Below are 20,987 nucleotides of genomic sequence, written 5' to 3' on the forward strand. Positions count from 1 at the left end.
ACCATCCTTGCATCCCTGAGATAAATCCCATTTGGTTATGATGAATGATCTTTTTAATGTGTTGTTGAATTTGGTTTTGTTAAAGCCAACTAAATATGTCCTGAGAAGGACTTCATGCTTCTATATTTGAGTCCTTGTGGATAAACTGCAACCTAACTTAATAGGTAGACAAGATTGAAAACCTAACTTAGGAGTATGCTCCTCTAACAATCACTGAGTCTTGGCCAGTCCCAGCAGCCATACTTCAACCACTCATACACTGCTGAGTGTTCAAACTGTGTTCAAATAAGGCAAACATGGAGCTGTAACCAATCCAGCTGTTTCTGTACCTCACTTCCAGTTTCTGTGCGTCACTACTTTTTTTGCCTATACGTTTTTTCTGACCATGAGGCACCCCTGGAGTCTCTCTAAATCTGCTGTGATTCTGGGGGCTGCCCGATTCGCAAATCGTTCATTGCTTAATTAAACTCCATTATATTTAATTTGGCTGAAGTTTTTCTTTTAGCAGTTTGCCAGTATTTTGTTGAGGATTTTTGCATCATTTTTATTTAGGGATATTGACCTGTAGTTTTCTTTTCTTAAATGTATCTGAGATAAAGTTTTAAAACAGATTAGTGTAAAAAGAAAATCTCCTAGCTTAGTTAATGTGTGCTTATGCATTTCACCAAAGAATATGACAGAAAGTTTCAGGATTTTTCTGGAGTTATATCTGGTTTGCCTTTAGTAGAACTTTCCATTTATTTCATTCTTAAATGATATATGCATTGGTTGGAGCATCTTGCCTACAATTTTTTAGCTCAGAATATTTAATGAATATCTTCTTTAATGACTGGACTGCTTTAAATAAAAGAAAGTAGGCCGGGCGCGGTGGCTCACGCTTGTAATCCCAGCACTTTGGGAGGCCGAGGCGGGCGGATCACGAGGTCAGGAGATCGAGACCACGGTGAAACCCCGTCTCTACTAAAAATACAAAAAAATTAGCCGGGCGTAGTGGCGGGCGCCTGTAGTCCCAGCTACTCAGAGAGGCTGAGGCAGGAGAATAGCGTGAACCCGGGAGGCGGAGCTTGCAGTGAGCCGAGATTGCGCCACTGCACTCCAGCCTGGGCGACAGAGCGAGACTCTGTCTCAAAAAAAAAAAAAAAAAAAAGAAAGTAAAACTTCTCTGGTAATACTAAATATTTCTTTTGGGCTGATTAGTGAAGCTTTTGTCTTTGAGAAGAATTCGGTTCGCAATTCTATGGAACTGCTAAGAGCATTAACTTAAGTGAAGGGTTTTCCTCTTCCACTAGAAACTTTCAGTGGATCCCATGAAATAAGAACTAAAAATCTGTTCTGAGGTGTTGAAAGAGCCATCTTGGCCATAACCTGTTTAGGGCATAGACCGTTTCACATTGTGGGCTTCCTTACACTGGAAATTATAGCTCCCATTTGAATGCAATAATAAAACATAAAAATGAAAATAGATATAAACTGAGGAAAGAAATCAAATAAACAGAATAGCAAAATTATCTGCTATATTGAAAACAACAAAATCTCAGTAAGTACAAACCACAACTCTTTCGAGTTAAAATAAATGGAAATTATTAGTAAACCTTCGCATATCTAATGACATTGCTGGTTTTCTCTGTGAGATGGTTCAGTGGAGGGGGGCGGGGGCAGGAGGTAGGAAGGTGAAAGAAGAGGATCGTTCCTAAGGATTTCTAAAGGAAGAGGATAGTCAGGGACAGAGTCTTCTTGTTTGTGCTAGAAACAGTACTGGAGATAGCTACAGTAGACAAGGGAGCAGTTTTCAGGGCCCACAGGACCAGTGATTCTCTTGCCAAGTCAGCACAGACATAAATACAGCTAATCACTAAATGATGAATGGATTTTAAATATGTAAGTTGACATAGTCAAGTCTTTTTGTGAGGGAGGGGTCTATGTCAGAATACAGTCTGTGGCATCAAATTCATTCTTTGGCTGTATGATTCTGGGCCAGATAGTTGCCTTTTTCCAACCTTCAGTAACCAATTGAAAGTTTGTTGTGAGAATAAGAAATGTGGCAAACTTGACCTGTATCTCACAGATAAAAAATTATGAATAAGTGGTAGGTCCTGCTATCTTAATTGTAACTTTTTTTTTTTTTTTTTTTTGAAGAGACAGGACTCACTCTGTTGTGCAGGCTGGAGTGCACTGGTGCAATCATGGCATACTGCAGCCTCAACCTTATGGGCTCAACCAATCCTCCCACCTCAGTCTCCCAAGAAGCTAGGACTACAGATGCACACCACTGTACCCAGCTAATTTTAAAACTTTATGTAGTGTCAGGGTCTTGCTGTGTACTCAGGCTGGTCTTGAACACCTGGCCTCAAGGGATTCTCCTGCCTCGGCCTTCCAAAGTGCTGGGATTACAGGCGTGAGACACCACATGCAGCCAACCTAACTACAACTTCTTTCTTACCTAGCTTTTCCACTTATGCAATGAGAGTGATTGAGTATAACTCTATCTTAGTGAAAGTATTTGATTTAAATAGCATTTTTATTTTCAATATCCTTGGGCAAGCTGGGCGTGGTGGCTCATGCCTGCAATCCCAGCACTTTGGGAGGCCGAGGTGGGCAGATCATGAGGTCAGGAGTTCAAGACCAGCCTGGCCAATATGGTGAAACCACATCTCTACTAAAAATACAGAAATTAGCCGGGCGTGGTGGCTCATGCCTGTAGTTCCAGCTAGTCAGGAGGCTGAGACAGGAGAATCACTTGAACCCAGGAGGCGGAGGTTGCAGTGAGCCGAGGTCATGCTATTGCACTCCAGCCTAGGTGTCATAGCGAGACTCTGTCTCAAAAAATAAAAAATAAAAAATAAAAGAAAATCCTCAGGCAAATGCCATAATAGGCAATAGTGTTACTAAAATAATTGTATGTCCAATGCTTGGCATTTTAATGAAATGCACTTTATGCAGAATCCACATTTTAACTTAAAATGTTGGTCATCTGCACATTTTCCCCAAGCAATTAACTTTCAGCTTTAAAATTAAAACAAACATGATTACAAAAAAGTTACAGCAAAAATCCTACAAGCATTTCTAAGTTGAAATAGACCTCTTTGGTTCTTCAAAAATTTATTGAGCAGCAACAATTTGTTGATATTTTGTTGGATATGGGAGGTACAATGATGAAGAAAAATAGGTCACTGTGCTTAAGAAACTTAGAATCAGGGAAGAAAGAGATATGTACAGAGATGATTTATAATGTGATATGAAAATAATTCTGCAGAGGCATGCACAAAAATGCTTTTGTAACAAAGGATAGAACAATTAACTCTGCCTGAGGCTCTCTTGGAAGTCTTCCTTAAAGATAAGGCCTAAGAGAAGTGTAATGAAGATGAAAAGGAGATTCTGGATAAAAGCTGAGTAGGGAGGGAGAAAAGGTCTTCCAAGAGAAAAGAGCAGTGTGAGCAAAGTTGCACACAACTGAGAGAGGCTCTGACATAAATAGGAAATAGCGAGAAATTTATTACAGTAAGAGCATAAACTACGTGGGGAAGAGAGATTGAAGTGTTGGAACCAGATTATTAAATACTTTGAAGATCAGTTAAGGGGTTTGTATTTTATCCTGCAGATTATGGAAAACCAATCTGGATTTACAAGCAAGGGAGTGATAAGATTAACCTTGAAACAAATGATGCCAAAGGAAATAGTATTCATTTCCTTGTAGCTTGTTGTCTTCTTATGTTGAAAAGCTTAGGTTAATAAAACAAGCAGACTTCTGGGGTCAGGTGAAGGTAAGAGGATGGAAGCCTAGTTCGTCATTCCCATCTTTACCTAGGTCAGCATTTGCTGTTTGTCTAGAAGTCGATCAATAAGGAAGAGAGCATACTGTGGAGAAGGCTGTCTGGATCATTTTTCTATTTTTTGAGACAGGGTCTCACTCTGTCATCCAGGCTGGAGTGCAATGGCGCAGTCAAGGCTCACTGCAGTTTCAACGTCCTGGGCTTAGGTGATCTTCCCATTGCAACCTCTTGAGAAGCTAGGACTACAGACGTGCACCACAATTCCCAGCTAATTTTTTGTATTTTTTTTTTAAGAGTCAGGGTTTTGCCATGTTGCCCAGGCTGGTGTGAAACTCATGGACTAAAATGATCCACCCACCTTAGCCTTTCAAAGTGTTGGAATTACAGGTATGAGTCACTCTACCTGGCTTATCATTTTCCCATTCTTGTGATTTTTTTGTACCCACTGTATAAATATTATGAAAATTAGGTTTTATGCATGAAGTAAAAATTGCCACTATCCTCAGAGGTAATTTAGGTAACTCACATTAAAAAAGTAGATTCTGGGACAGGCGTGGTGGCTCCTACCTGTAACACTAGCACTTTGGGAGACCATGGATGGAGGATTGCTTAAACTCAGGAGTTCAAGACCAGCCTGGGCAACATAGCGAGACCTCATCTCTCCTAAAAATAAAAAATAATTAGCCAGCCTTGGAGGTGCACACCTGTAGTCCCACCTACTCAGGGGGATGAGGTAGGAGGATCACTCGAGCCTGGGAGATCGAGGCTGCAGTGAGCTGTGATCTCTCCGCTGCACTCCAGCCTGGGTAACAGAGCAAGACCTTGTCTAAAAAAAAAAAAGAAAAACAACAAGAACAACAACAAAACAAAAACAAAAAAAAGCAAGCAGATTCTGTAGGTATTATCCAGAGTGGAAGTTACGGGAACTGGGAATTCTCTAAACATTTCCTCTACTGCAGAGAAGCCCAAAGGGATGTGGGTTCAAATATTTGTTCATATATGTTCCTTAATTACATATAAAAATGTGCCATGATACTCTTAAATAGTACATCCTAGCAGAAAAAAAGAGGAAGAAAAATAAATGTGCAAAAATGTACAAAAACAAAACCTAGCATTCTAATTCTAAAGAAGATACCCAAATCCTTCCATTGTAGTGGATTCACTGTAATATCTGTAATATGGGACTATGTATCATCCTTCTCTTTTCTTCTGTCAGAATAAACTACCGCATGGGAAACCTCACTGTATTTCAGAAATTTAAACAGAATCAGGTTGCTTGGTTTTCATATCAACCATGCCAGCTTCTCTTGTTTCTCCTTCATTTATTTATTCATTTAACCAACAAATATTTATTGAGTGCCACAAATATTTATTGTGTATATAGGTACCAGTTGGAGAGCCAGGAAGATCAAAATAGATCACTGTCCTCATGGAGTTTCAAGCCTAGTGAGAGAGAGAAATACTAATCACTCAAATAATGGTGCTACTATCATCGTCCAGAACCCAGCTGGGGCTTCCCTGCCCATTGAGAGGTAGATGAGATTGGCTGGAGTCCCTGATCCATGTCCTATGGTCAGAAGCTCTGCTCCACACATGTCCTGGCATCTCCCCTGTCTCATGGTCTGACAGCTTCTGGGATGAAGCTGTCACTGTACTGTACCTCTTTCAAAAAAGGAATTAACATATCTTCATTCCAGTTTCCACAAGACACTCAGTCACACAGAGCATTTGTAAGTGTGTCTGACTTCAATGAAGATTCAGTGGTAACAGGGACCATCCACAGTATGGCTGCACAGTGAGTGAATATGCAAAAAGTATTTGAATACTCATAGTGTTAAACGTCCATTCAACTGCTTCTCTTTCTCACTGGGCTTCCATCTGTTTCAGTACTTAGCCTTCTGCCATCTCACTGGTTCCACCTTTCTCCATGTCCCTTCTGTCCTTTTCTTTTGCTTCCTTTCCTACCATTGCTCAGAAACAAGCAGACAACCAGCCAACCACAACAAAGACAATGGACAGCAAACAAATTCCTTTTATTCTTTCATGGAACTCGGCTATCTATTTATTTTGTCACTTGGGACCCTAGAGACACCCACGCTCTCAGAGTTATACCTTCTACTCCAAAAGGCGTGCCTACATATTAAATTCAGCAAAGACATTTTCCATCCAGAAAGAAATTGTGTTACCATCTGTTAATGTACATTATATATATATATATATATATATTTAGTTAGTCTGGATATATTACAAATGATGATGCATGCTCTGACAGAAAAGTAGGAGGTTGGGAGGAACAACAAAGTATATAGTATTAGAACAGCAGACCAGATTTAAAATGAGAAAGCCGGGCAGTCTGGCTTCTCTAAGAAAGTATGACATTTCTGAAGCCTGTTAGCCAGGTAAAAAGTGTGGGGGGAAGAGCATTCCCAGCAGGAGAACAGCATGTGCAAAGATCTGGAGATGGGGAAGACTGTGGAGTACTGGAAAAAGTGGGAAGGGGCCAGCATGGCTAGATCCCAAAGGGCCAAAGAGAAAGATGGGGATGAGGGTGGAGAGGCCAACAGGGGCCAGATCAAGCGAAACTTTGCAGGCCACATGACTCCCATTTTTAGGTTCCTGTCTCCTCCCTAACAAATGAAATGACAGCATGAATGAGTTTTTCTAAACTTGAGTTTATTGGTTTTCGAAACAGTCATGCCAAAGCTGACAAACTTGTATAGATACACACCCACACATACACACACATACACACACACACGGTACATAAAGCACCTTTCCCCAGGGCCACGTCACTTGCCATTATTAAGAAGTCTATCCTATAGCCATATACACGATTCTGGGTCACCCAGATAATTAGCTGAAAATTATCTTCATATTCATTTTCCCTCCACAGGAATGTTTCCTGAAGAGAAACCCCAAATATGAGGGTTTCTGAAAGAGCTTTAAAAAATGTTGCCTGCCAGCAGCACATGGATTCTCTTTTCAGGGTTTGTATCTACCCAGCTGACACACCCATTCCCCCCTCCCTTCCCCCCAGAGCAAGTGACTTCTTGTTCCACCTGCAGCTTACTATTGGCAAGGCATGGCAGGAGTGAATCTAGGTTCCATTTACCACCAGGGTAAATTGCCCTCTCTATTGCATCCTTATGGAAAGGCACTTTTTCGGGTTCAGCACGTCCCCATGCATTCAACAGGTACCGAAAGTGACATACACATACATTGTAAACATTGTGCCCACTGCTCTGCAAATGTTCATTTGGCCCTTAGCAATTCACACATCACAGCAGATTCATGTATTCATGATGATGTTCATTCTGTTGTTTTCTGGAAATGAATTATGTTGTTTGCTTGCCCAGTGGCACCTGCCACAAACCATCTCACTTTTCTTCTCCACTCTTATTTTTCAACTACCAAAATCCATGCCTTTTAAATTGTCTTTTTATTGAAAGTAATAAATTAAGATATTCATCTTGAGGTGGCTTCACCTTTGCATAAGAATCACCAGCATATACATTAGCATGCTCACAGTGTTGAGTATACAGGAATTCATTTCAGTAGCAACAACACTCACTGACCTTAGAAGGAAAAGTTTCCTTTTATAATTACTTGTTAGTCTAACACAGTTGTAACTTTCCATACAGTATAATACTTTAAAATGAAGATATCTTGCGGAAGTGTATCTTCTGTGGCTTTTCTTCAAAATGAAGCCATTGATCATAGGCTGAGATTGAGTTTGCTGGAAGTGTTAAGACTCCATCTGGTCATCTTGTGAGTCAACACTTATAGTGGAACCTTGGCTGCTGGTATCAGCAGTTTCATAGGACTTCTGGTCTTTGGCAAAGTTGATGAAAACCTGATTTTTCAGGGAAAATAAAGCCATTAGTGCCTGGTAAGCCAAAGGAAGAAATAAAGTTAATTCATTCTCTCTCCCTCTCTCTCTCCTTCCTGTCTCCTAGTGCAAGCGTGTATATATGTGTAGGCAGGCCCCTATAAAATCCAAATCCTAGTTTTATAAAACTAGATTTTATAGGGGCCTGCCTACACATATATACACGCTTGCGCTAGGAGTCCTTTCAGAAAATCAAATTTAACTGGGGCTTGAAAACAGCACCTGTATCTATGACCACATTTATGACTATGATTTTATTTATAATCATGTCAATCTTAAGCCATAGTTGACTATCTGTAGCCACATTTCTGCATTCATATGACCTACATCAATGTCTCTATCACGTATAAACAAGGAGCCCAGCCCTGTGCCCTTATTGAATGATTGTGTAGAAATGTTGAGAGAAATTTCACTAGTTTCAAGAGTTAATGCATTAAGATAAAATTTGTATAGAAAGCCCATGTTAACACTGTGTTCAGTAAGCCAATTACTTAACAGGCAGATCTTTTCACTTTGTTTAAAGTCATTAAATCTATTAGTCATAGTTTCATCCAAAAACTATCAAGAGTCTATTTTTTGCCATGCTACTGGTAGTTGCTCATAGGTCGAAGACTAAATCTTCATTTTCGGCAAAGTCATGATTGTCTAAAGCCCCCATTAAAATGCGTAAAGCCCCACAAGAAGAGTTGTCCATCAAATGCAGCGCCGTATACTGACCCCTAAGGGCCTTACTTTCAGACCTAGTCCAATGACAGATATAATCAAACTTTCTATATGTTATGTTGGTTGAGCTGTGCAAAATTAAGACAGTACAGAAGTGATAAAGAATGACCTAATAAGTCTCTAGTTATTAAATGCAAATGTAATTAAGACAGATGATGTAAGTGAATGGAAAGGATTCTGCATTTACCAATTTAATTGCCTGAATTTAACAGATCTAAAGGTCTGGCACCAAATTCTAATTACCCTGTCCAACCCTAATCCAGGAAGCCAATCAATCAATAGAAATGTTCTTTAAGTAACCTACCATGGAAGAAGGAAGGAAAGTGTTAACAGCTGTTTGTTATGTATGTGAAAATAGTGGGGTTTTTTCTTTATGTATACATATAACTTTATGGATACAGATGTCTTATCAAATGGAAAAGTTAATGTCTTTCACATCTTTTTTTTTTAATATCTCCAAATTAAGTGAGAAATTGATTAGGCTCTTTGCTAAGTTTTTCAGGTGCAAGACTAGATATTAATTCAATTAAAAACAAATTGAATGTCATTAAAAAGAAATAACCAGAATGAATAATAATATTAATATGTGACGTTGTGCACATGGATCATGGTATATATCTTACCTCTTCCAGAGTGGTCTGACTCACTAAGAAATTTGTAATATTTAAAGCAGTCTTGTTGGCTTCCAGCAGATCAAAAATGTTTGCGACTCCTCCTGCTGTGACTGGTACATGATACTCTAGCATGCTGAGGTGCTGATCCTGTGGGAACCAAAGGAAAAAAATTTAATTTGCAATGTCTGGTACTACTGACATGACTACACATAACTTTACCAAGAGTTCAGGAAAATACTGAAGTTTATTCCACTGAAAATGATGCTACAGTATAAATAATGAGTATATTTTGAAACTAACAGCTTGCAAAGATGAGATGAAAGTTTTGTGAATGTCAAGGAGAAAACAAATTTAAAAGTTCATGAAAACTCCAAAGCATTCTATATTCATGTGAAGTTATACAGTCATTATAATCTTGCCTGGAAAAGAATTTGTGGAATGGTATTTCACATGTGACATTCTGCTCAGCTCACATGAGCTTTCTCAGTGCTCAATCTTAAGAAATTTCATTTTTGTGTTAGAATTGTTCTAAAACGCTAAAAATTAGCGGTTCCATTCATATTGGCTAAAGACAGTAGACTTCAAAAGCATTGAAGCTCCTTCAAATGACAGCTCATCCTTTTCCCAACTCACCCTAAAATTCTTCTCAATTTCTTTATTTTGGTCACCCATATCACCATCTACTTAGTTTAATCCATTCTTGTTGCCTTGGAGTATCTTTAACAATTTGCTTTTCTGGATATTTAGTCAGTTACCAGATCTTATTTATTTTTCCTTTAAAATACCTCTCAAACTTAACCTTTCCTCTGTATTTGCACCACCAATATGATTAACTTGATGCTTATTACTCCACATCTTAGTTACTGCAACAGCCTGTTCAGAACCCCAGAAACTCTGTACACTTACTTTCTTGCACAAAGCAGCTGGGATAATCTTTGCTGAGACTAGTTTGATCAGGATATTTTCTTATTCCAGAATCTACCCATGTGACCCCAATGCATCAGACCATGACCGTGTATTTCAGACCCTTCTCCTCCCCCTTTGTGCATTGCTTAGCATCTCCCATCGACATGTAGTTGCATTATATCTGTTACTACAATCGGGCCATCTCGCCTACTTTTGCTCTCAGATTGTTGTTTTGGCTATTTTCCTTCTAGATATCTAGAAACCACCACAGATTTGTAAAGAATGGTCTGCTAGGGAGAAATCAGACTTTTTATTATCACTGCATTTGCCTTGTATAGCCCTGGTCCCATGAGGAACAGACCAGGGAGAATGTAATTTCATCACTCAGTGAAACAACACAGATTTCAACCCAGAAATCCACTAAAAGAGAAAGCATTACTACCAACACAATTTGTGCAAGAAAGATGTCCTTTTACTTTTAAATTTGATTTAAATTTAGATGATAGAAAATGAGCTTTGATAAGAATCCTGAAAGCTAGGCCGAGTGTGGTGGCTCACAGCTGTAATCCCAGTGCTTTGGGAGACCAAGGCAGAAAGATTGCTTGAGGCCAGGAGTTCAAGACCAGCCTGGGCAACATAGTGAGATTCTGTCTCTACAAAAAATACAAAACTTAGCAGGGCATGGTGGCACATGCCTATGTGCTTAGCTACTTGAGAGGCAGAGGCGGAAGGATTCCTTGAGCCCAGGAGTTCAAGGCTGCACTGAGCTATGATCATGCCACTGCACTCCAGCCTGAGCAACATAGCGAGACCCTGTGTCTTAAAAAAATTTTTGTTTAAGAATTAGGAAAGCTATTCTTCCTAGAATATTCCCTATTTCTAGAGAAATAGAGAAGTTAGCCAAACTTGGAGAGGCTGAGGCAAAGGTTTTTTATGAAGATAAAATATATTTAAAATGCAGTTTATTTTCTCTAAAATCACTTCAAATTAACATTGTGTCTTATAATTTATGGAGTATCTTTGTGGACACTTTATCATTTAATTCTCACTTCAGTTTTGTGAAGTAGATGTTATTATAGTAGTACTCCCTTATTTGTGGTTTTGCTTTCTATGGTTTGTTACCTGAGTAGTGTGCCTTTCTGAGTAGTGTGATCTAATTTGGCACCACCCGATCTGGCATGTGAATCATTCCTTTGTCCAGTATATCTATGTTGTGTAAGCTACCTGCCTATTTCTATATAAGAAAAAGCATAGTGTATACCAGATTTGGTACTATCTATAGTTTCAGGCATCCACTGGAGGTCTTGGAATGTATCACCCATGAATAGTGGGACACTCCTGTATTCCTATTTACAAATGAGAAAAATGAGGCTCAGAGATTAATGGCTTGCTGGGAATCACATGGGCACAATTGGGCCTCAGCCCTAGTCTTTCCAATTTCTTTTTATCATTCCACATCCGATTTCCTTTCACATCTGATTTCAAAAACAATCATTTGAAATCATCATCTTCTACACATTGCCTGTATATCAAAGATGTAATAATGATAAATTTTCCTGTCAAGTACATTTATTTTAATTAAGTATGGGCTATCTTAGGTATATGTGCATATATATATGTGTGTCCCTCCCATGCCTACGCATATGTGAGATGAAATCAACTGTACAATATTTCATCTAGTCTAGAACTTGAGGACTTGATTTCTACTCAGTCCTGCTCCAACTTTTGTGGGCTTCTCTTTCAAATGAGGGGGACAAACCAGATAATCATTCTGGAGCTCTGTAGTTTTTTGTTTTTTTTTTTTTCTAAGAAGAAATGACCTTGGTCATATAATACCTGTCATCCCTCAGTTCCCTAATATATATAATGAGTAGATCAGCAAGGTATACAACTTGGAAACTAATACAATATGATCATAAATCCTTTGTGAGGAAGAAACAAAAATACATGTATGTGAAAGGACTGTGTTAAGTAAGTACAAAAATATATAATCAATTGATGCTATTTGTTCATACTAAGTATGCTTTGGCATATCTTACACATCTTGAACTAATCAATATATTAAGATTGATAATAAAGCTGTAGTCAACTTGGAAATCACAAATGTCACTATGACATTACCATCAAAACTAGTCAAGATCAAAAGGCAAGATAATCACTTACATTGTTGGGGTTTTTTTGTTGGTTTGTTTGTTTGTTTGTTTGTTTTAGATGGAGTCTCACTCTGTCACCCAGGCTGGAGTGCAGTGGCATGATCTTGACTCACTGCAACCTCCGCCTCCCAAGTTCAAGCAAGTCTCCTGCCTCAGCCTCCCGAGTAGCTGGGATTACAGGCATGTGCCACCATGCCCAGCTAATTTTTGTATTTTTTGTAGAGATGGGGTTTCACCATGTTGGCCAGGCTGGTCTTGACCTCCTGACCTCAAGTGATTGCCCACCTTGGCCTCCCAACGTGCTAGGATTACAGGCGTGAGCCACTGCACCCAGCCATCATCACTTACTTTTAAGTATGTTTTTGGAAAGTGCAGCTGCATGAACTTCGTGAGGGTCTCCATGGTCACTTTGTTATTCTTCAAGTGAACTTTGACAGTAAATCCTCGTCCAAACCTAGAAAGAAAAAGTGCAAAATATGATCTGAGTTACATTTTGCTGAAATAGCTCCTCTAGAATTCTAGATAATGAAACAGGACCCAAGCCAACCATTATAGCACCTTTTCTTTATATAAAGACTATCATTTTGCCATAAAAGTTCAGGACATGTTGCAAACTGGAAATAGTGCACTGCTATGATTTTTTTGTTTATTTCTACCTCTATATAAAATCAGAGTCTTTGGGTAAAAATTGAGTTGAAAAGAAAACATAAAATCTTGGCTTTCTATGACATTCATAAATTGGCAATGAATGTCAATTTCTGCAGTTAAATACCTCCCTTTTTTTCTTTGTGTTTATTATTATTATTATACTTTAAGTTCTGGGATACATGTGCAGAATGTGCAGGTTTGTTTCATAGGTATACATGTGCCATGGTGGTTTGCTGCACCCATCAACCCATCATCTACATTAGGTATTTCTCCTAATGCTATCCCTCCCCTAGCCCCCCACCCCCCAACAGGCCCTGGTGTGTGATGTTCCCCTCCCTGCGTCCATCTGTTCTCATTGTTCAACTCCCACTTATGAGTGAGAACATGCGGTGTTTGGTTTTCTGTTCCTGTGTTAGTTTGCTGAGAATGATGGTTTCCAGCTTTATCCATGTCCCTGCAAAGGACATGAACTCATCCTTTTTATGTGGCACATATACACCATAGTATTCCATGGGGTATATGTGCCACATTTTCTTTATCCAGTCTGTCATTGATGGGCATTTGGGTTGGTTCCAAGTCTTTGCTATTGTGAACAGTGCTGCAGTAAACATACATGTGCATGTGTCTTTATAATAGAATGATTTATAATCCTTTGGGTACATACCCAGTAATGGGATTGCTGGGTCAAATGGTATTCCTGGTTCTACATCCTTGAGGAATCGCCACACTGTCTTCCATGATGGTTGAACTAATTTACACTCCCATCAACAGTGTAAAAGATTTCCTATTTCTCCACATCCTCTCCAGCATCTGTTGTTTCCTGACTTTTTAATGATGACCATTCTAACTGGTGTGAGTTGGTATGTCATGGTGGCTTTGGTTTGCATTTCTCTAATGACCAGTGATGAGCTTTTTTTCATGTTTGTTGGCAGCATAAATGTCTTCTTTTGAGAAGTGTCACATCCTTTGTGTTGTTCACATCCTTTGACCACTTTTTGATGGGGTTTGTTTGTTTCTTGTAAATTTGTTTAAGTTCTTTGTAGATTCTGGATATTAGCCCTTTGTCAGATGGATAGATTGCAAAAATTTTCTCCCATTCTGTAGGTTGCCTGTTCACTCTGATGATAGTTTATTTTGCTGTGCAGAAGTTCTTTAGTTTAATTAGATCCCATTTGTCTATTTTGGCTTTTGTTGCCATTGCTTTTGGTGTTTTAGTCATGAAGTTTTTGCCCACGCCTATCTCTTGAATGGTATTGCCTAGATTTTCTTCTAGGGTTTTTATGTTTAAGTGTTTATGTTTATGTTTAAGTCTTTAATCCATGTCGAGTTAATTTTTGTATAAGGTGTAAGGAAGGGGTCCAGTTTCAGTTTTCTGCATATGGCTAGCCAGTTTTCCCAACACCATTTATTAAATAGGGAATCTTTTCCCCATTGCTTGTTTTTGTCAGGTTTGTCAAAGATCAGATGGTTGTAGATGTGTGGCATTATTTCTGAGGCCTCTGTTCTATTCCATTGGTCTATATATGTGTTTTGGTACCAGTATCATGCTGTTTTGGTTACTGTAGTCTTGTGGTATAGTTTGAAGTCAGGTAGCCTGATGCCTCCAGCTTTGTTCTTTTTACTCAGAATTGTCTTGGCTATAGGGGTTCTTTTTTTGGTTCCAGATGAAATTTAAAGTAGTTTTTTCTAATTCAGTGAAGAAAGGCAATGGTAGCTTGCTGGGGATAGCACTGAATCTATAAATTACTTTGGGCAGTATGGCCATTTTCATGATATTGATTCTTCCTATCCAGGAGCATGGAATGTTTTTCCATTTGTGTCCTCTCTTATTTCCTTGAGCAGTGGTTTGTAGTTCTCCTTGAAGAGGTCCTTCATATCCCTTGTAAGTTGGATTCCTAGGTATTTTATTCTCTTTGAAGCAATTGTGAATGGGAGTTTACTCATGATTTGGTTCTGTTTGTCTATTATTGGTGTATAGTAATGCTTGTGATTCTTGCACATTGATTTTGTATCCTGAGACTTCACTGAAGTTGCTTATCAGCTTAAGGGGATTTTGGGCTGAGAAGATGGGGTTTTTTCTAAATATACAATCATGTCACCTACAAACAGAGACAATTTTGACTTCCTCTCTTCCTATTTGAATACCCTTTATTTCTTTCTCTTGCCTGATGGCTCTGGCCAGAACTTCCAATACTATGTTGAATAGGATTGGTGAGAGAGGACATCCTTGTCTTGTGCTGGTTTTCAAAGGGAATACTTCCAGATTTTGTCCATTCGGTATGATATTGGCTGTGGGTTTGTCATAAATAGCTCTCATTATTTTGAGATACAGTCCATCAATACCTGGTTTACTGAGAGTTTTTAGCATGAAGGGGTGTTGAATTTTATTGAAGGCCTATTCTGCATCTATTGAGATAATCATGTGGTTTTTGTCATTGGTTCTGTTTATGTGATGGATTGCATTTATTGATTTGCATATGTTGAACAAGCCTTGCATCCCAGAGATGAAGCCGACTTGATCATGGTGTATAAGCTTTTTGATAATGCTGCTGGATTTGGTTTGCCAGTATTTTATTGAGGATTTTCGCATTGATGTTAATCAGGGTATACTGGCCTGAAATTTTCTTTTTTTGTTGTGTCTCTGCCAGGGTTTGGTATCAGGATGATGCTGGACTTGTAAAATGATTTAGGGAGGAGTCCCTCTTTTTCTGTTGATTGGAATAGTTTCAGAAGGAATGGTACCAGCTCCTCTTTGTACCTCTGGTAGAATTCAGCTGTGAATCCATCTGGTCCTGGGCTTTTTTTGGTTGGTAGGCTGTTAATTACTGCCTCAATATCAGAACTTGTTATTGGTCTATTGAGGGATTTGACTTCTTCCCGGTTTAGGATTGGGAGGGTGTATGTGTTCAGGAATTTATCCATCTCTTCTAGAATTTCTAGTTTATTTGTGTAGAAGTGTTTATAGTATTCTCTGATGGTAGTTTATATTTCTGTGGGATCAGTGGTAATCTCCCCTTTATCATTTTTTATTGTGTCTGTTTGATTCTTCTCTCTTTTCTTCTTTATTAGTCTGGCTAGTGGTCTACTTTGGTAATCTTTTCAAAAAACCAGCTCCTGGATTGATTTTTTGAAGGGTTTCTCAAGTCTCTATTTCCTTCAGTTCTGCTCTGATCTTAGTTATTTCTTGTATTCTGGTAGCTTTTGAACTGTTTGCTCTTGCTTCTCTAGTTATTTTAATTGAGATGTTAGGGTGTTGATTTTAGATCTTTCCCATTTTCTCCTGTGGACATTTTAGTGCTATAAATTTCCCTCTAAACACTGCTTTAGCTGTGTCCCAGGGATTCTGGTATGTTGTGTCTGTGTTCTCATTGGTTTCAAAGAACTTATTTATTTTTGCCTTAATTTCATTATTTACCCAGTAGTCATTCAGGAGCAGGTTCTTCAGTTTCCATGTAGTTGTGCGGTTTTGAGTGAGTTTCTTAAATTTGATTGCACTGTGGTCTGAGAGACTGTTTGTTATGATTTCTGTTCTTTTGCATTTGTTGAGGAGTGTTTTACTTCCAATTATGTGGTCAATTTTAGAATAGTGATGTGGTGCTGAGAAGAATGTATATTCTGTTGATTTCATGTGGAGAGTTCTATAGATGTCTATTAGCTCCACTTGGTCCAGAGCTGAATTCAAGTCCTGAATATCCGTGTTAATTTCCTGTCTTGTTGATCTGTCTAATATTGACAGTGGGGTGTTAAATTCTTCCACTGTGATTGTGTGGGAGTTTAAGTCTCTTTGTAGGTCTCTAAGAACTTGCTTTATGAATCTCGGTGCTCCTGTATTGAGTGCATATATATTTAGGATAGTTAGCTCTTCTTGTTGCATTGATCCTTTACCATTAGGTAATGCCCTTCTCTGTCTCTTTTGATCTTTGTTGGTTTAAAGTCTGTTTTATCAGAGACTAGGATTGCAACCCCTGCTTTTCTTTTTGCTTTTCATTTGCTTGGTAACTATTCCTCCATCCCTTTAGTTTGAGCCTACGTGTGTCTCTGCACAGAGATGTGTCTCCTGAATACAGCACACTGATGGGTCTTGACTTTTTATCCAATGTGCCAGTCTGTGTCTTTTAATTGGGGCATTTAGCCCATTTACATTTAAGGTTAATATTGTTATGTGTGAATCTGATCCTGTCATTATGATGCTAGCTGGTTATTTTGCGTTAGTTGATGCAGTTTCTTCATAGTGTCAATGGTCTTTACAATACACTTGTAAAGTTAAATGCATTCTAATTTAAAGCAAGCAAGGTCTTGATAAGCAGGTCATTGGAGATTTGGTGTCATCAATAAAAATTAATGTTATTGGGGTTTTAAAAATAAATATTAAATTAATGTGCTAGCTAACTGTTTGCACCAAGAATAGAGTTTGTAAAGAAGTCACAACAGACTCTCTAAGAGCAACATAATGCCTCTTTCATCCTTTTTTCCTTATCTTGGTTAATACTATCTTGCAAGAAAGTCAACTTGTTATAGAGAAAAGTACAAAATATTCCGAAGTTTGGAGATTAACATGGCTATGTATAAATGCATATACACTCTGGTGTATACAAACTATTAAATTTGATAGTAGTATGATATTTATGCACATTTCTCCAATGTATTCCTGATTAAAAGGTTTTGAATGTGGTACGAATGTTAGGTAGCTTACTGAAAGACTGTGCGAATGGCAAATGAACAATCTATGCCTTCATTTACTTGTCAAGGTCTAATTTATTATTGGGTAAACTCTAGAACTTCCACCTGAGAGTAATTTGGTTGTGAATTGTTTGTTATTCATTTTTTCAGCTTTGGCCTTCTAAATTTATGTGCTAACTAAAATACATTTATGAGTTAAATTTATGGGTTAACTAAAATATTTAAGTAAAAATTCATCAAATCCTCAATAAAATAAATTTAAGGTGAGTCAATGACTAGCTTCCAAAGATTAGCTTGTCCATTCTAGTTTTACCACTTAGGCTGCTGAGATAATCCTTGAATCTGAGTGAGCACCATTAGATTGATGACCCAACACTATCTGTTAAACAATGCATTTGTTCTTCACCTGCTCTTTATGTGCTGCAAAGATCCAATACATTGGAACTTTCCATTCACCATAATGGCCAACCTGGTACAGAGAGCTTCACATTCTTCCATGCTAAAAGACAAAGCAGGATCATATTAGCATTCAGGATACAGAAAACTTGGGTTGAAGTTCATGAGCATAAGCATAATTGTTTCATTATGGCACTTGGAAATACTATTTTAGTTTTTTTCTTTTTTCTTTTTTCTTTTTTTTGAGATAGGGTGTCACTCTGTTGCCCAGGCTAGAGTGCAGTGGCTTTAACATGGCTTACTGTAGCCTTGACCTCCTTTGCTCCAGTAATCCTCCTGTCTCAGCCTCCTGAGTAGCTGGGACGACAGATGTGCACCACCACATCTGGCTAATATTTTAATTTTAATTTTTTTTTTTGTAGAGATGGGGGTCTTGCCATGTTGCCCAGGTCTTGAACTCCTGGGCTCAAGTGATCCTCCTGCCTTGGCCCCCCACAAAGAGCTGGGATTACAGGCATCAGCCACCATGCCTGGCCTACTTTCTTGATTCTCTTTTAGTTTTTAGTTCTTTTAAAGGAGGACAAAAACCAATATTTTAAAATATAAATTAAATGTCTTCAGATAGGGTTTATTACTGTTTCTTCTAAAACCTGAGGCCATCTCTCTCTCACCTGGAATACCCCCCCATCAAACCTAATATTTCTTTCAATCTTTGATTCAAGACCTACACTTCCTCAGAAGTGTTTTCAAAATAACACTAAGCTTTTTCCATTATGCCACGTACCCCATATTCTGTTGGCTTTCCTACTTTTGGATTTATAACTAGTTAGCCTGTACTTCATTATACAGTCTCTAATTTCATGGTCTATGATAATTGGAGGTGATTTTAGGTATTACCCTGTCCACCTCTTACAAAAGCCAATGGAAATTAAACGATTGGCTCCATTGTGCTGGGGCAAACTAAACAAGTCTCTTGATAACAAGCAAATCTAATACTTTTTCTACTATATGACAATTATAATGCAAACATAAACTTAATACAAATTATAAGACAAGGCCATCCTCATAAGAGAGGCATGGATAAAATGATTTAATGTCTCTTATACTTAGCTGATTGGAAGTGTCTCCTTCGTGGAGGAGAGGCATATGAGCTGATTCCGGAAGGACTGGTAAGATTAGAACTTGGAGAGATTTTGTGAAAAGACCATTTCAGGCCAGGCGTGGTGGCTCATGCCTGTAATCCCAGCACTTTGGTAGGCCAAGGTGGGTGGATCATTTGAGGTCAGGAGTTTGAGACCAGCCTGGCCAACATGCTGAAACCCTCCCTTTACTAAAAATACAAATATTAGCCGGGCATGGTGATGGGCACCAGTAGTCCCAGCTATGTGGGAGGCTGAGGCAGGAGAATTGCTTGAACCCGGAAGGTGGAGGTTGCAGTGAGCAGATGTTGTGCCACTGCACTCCAGCCTCGGTGACAGAATAAGACTCTGTCTAAAAAAAAAAAAAAAAAAAAAAAAAAAACAAACCATTTCAAATAGAAAGCACAGCCAAAAAAGGGGCTTGGAGATGGGAAAGGGTATGGAGATGGGCAGAATGCAGAACCAGGAAGGAGTCGTTCAGATTGACTGATAGGAGAGGGTGTTGCAGGGGAAAAAGACTGAGCATTTAGATGAGGCCATAGAATGGAGAGCCTTGCATGTTGAGCCTAAAGATTCTGAACTTACAGGCAATAGGGAGCCACAGACGAGTTAAGAGGGCCATAAGTCATGAGAAATTCGATGTTAAAAAGACTGCTTAGACCTTAGACTCTGTCCCACCACAGAACTATATTCTCACCATAAAACCTGCCTGACTTGCTCCTACTACTATAAACATAAAATAGTTTGATTGAACTGTGGGCACTCGTCATCTATACATATACATATATGTGTGTGTATATAATTTTGTATGTATATATATATACACACACACATATATATGTATGTGTATATGTTTATTTATGTTATACAGGATTACCTTTTCCCATCTGTCATCCTAAAATTGTGTGGATTCGCTTTAAAGATTCCACTCAGTTTACCTGTGAGATGTGAGGATGACGGAACATTTGTTCTGTACTTCTTCCGAAATGATCTTCCAGAGGTGCCGTTTCGACTTCGGATCCATCCCAGAGCTCGGCTCATCCTTAATAGAAAGTTACAACAAAAATTTGTCAAATTAATTAATTTTTGATGAAGTTCTTTTCATGAGTTACTGCATTTCACTTCCCTAGAACAGAAACACTTTTCGAGGTCCTGTGACTAACTTGTTTTATACTTAATAGGCTTCTTTCTGCTGCTGTCAAAAAGCTCAAAATTAATCATTTAAAATTGTCAATCTGTTTTAAAAAGTGTCTAAGTGAAGTTGACACCCTGTTACTTTACATCCGTCTCTTATGTTTCTTTGGAAAAAAATTCCACTTCAATTACTGGCAAATTCTTATATTTAATTCTATCTTGCCACATATATAAGCCACATCAACAAGATTACCACCCTGTTCCTGATAGCAGAATTGTGGCTATGAGTGATAATATGCTATGTGAAGCAGAAAGAACATAATTTGATATTTCAGTTAATTTGTTTGAAGTATATTTTTAGTTTTCTGTTATTAATTGAAATTTAACACTCCTTGGGAAATAAAAACAAGATTTGTAGAAACTGCCAAGTAGAAAGATGTACGTTATTTTTCAAAGTAAATGATGTTATGAAAAATCATTCAGACATGAAATTAGAAAATGTAGCAGTAGATAATCTAAACATACAATAACAGATTTTGACAGAGGTTAAACAAACTATAGGTCAAGATTAGGTAAAAATTTAAAAAATATACTTGTAACAAAAAATATGTACATACCTAGAGGCTTGTTTTTACGGAATGGTGTAAAATCTAAAGAAAGGAATGGGTTATGTGGAAGCTAATATAGTTGAGCTCATAGAAGTAGAGAGTAGAATAATGGTTACTGGAGGCTGGAGGCATAGCGGGGAGAGGAGGACAGAGAGAGATTGGTTAATGAATACAAAATGACAGCTAGACAAGAAGCATAAGTTCTAGTGGTCTATAGCACTGTAGGGTGACTATAGTTAACAATAATTTATTGTATATTTTCAAATAGAAGAAAGGATTTTGAGTGTTCCCAACACAAGGAGATGATACATATTTGAGGTGATAGAT

The 20,987-nt window shown here is 38.3% G+C and overlaps 1 protein-coding gene across 1 annotated transcript in view; it reads right to left on the reverse strand.

Annotated features, from left to right (window-relative positions):
* Window positions 1-6,422: 6,422 nt before the first annotated feature.
* Window positions 6,423-20,987, reverse strand: part of ABCA12 (ATP binding cassette subfamily A member 12) — a 216,674-nt gene continuing 202,109 nt past the window's right edge. Inside the window, exons 49-53 of the mRNA XM_030802777.1 lie at window positions 19,857-19,960; window positions 17,790-17,882; window positions 12,404-12,509; window positions 9,006-9,143; window positions 6,423-7,623 (exon numbers count right to left, since the gene is read on the reverse strand). Of these exons, the coding sequence (XP_030658637.1) occupies window positions 7,516-7,623; window positions 9,006-9,143; window positions 12,404-12,509; window positions 17,790-17,882; window positions 19,857-19,960 (549 nt within the window). The 3' untranslated portion in view covers window positions 6,423-7,515. The remainder of the gene's footprint in view (window positions 7,624-9,005; window positions 9,144-12,403; window positions 12,510-17,789; window positions 17,883-19,856; window positions 19,961-20,987) is intronic.

Source organism: Nomascus leucogenys, chromosome 22a (genome assembly GCF_006542625.1).
Source record: "Nomascus leucogenys isolate Asia chromosome 22a, Asia_NLE_v1, whole genome shotgun sequence".
NCBI classification, from domain to species: Eukaryota; Metazoa; Chordata; class Mammalia; order Primates; family Hylobatidae; genus Nomascus; species Nomascus leucogenys.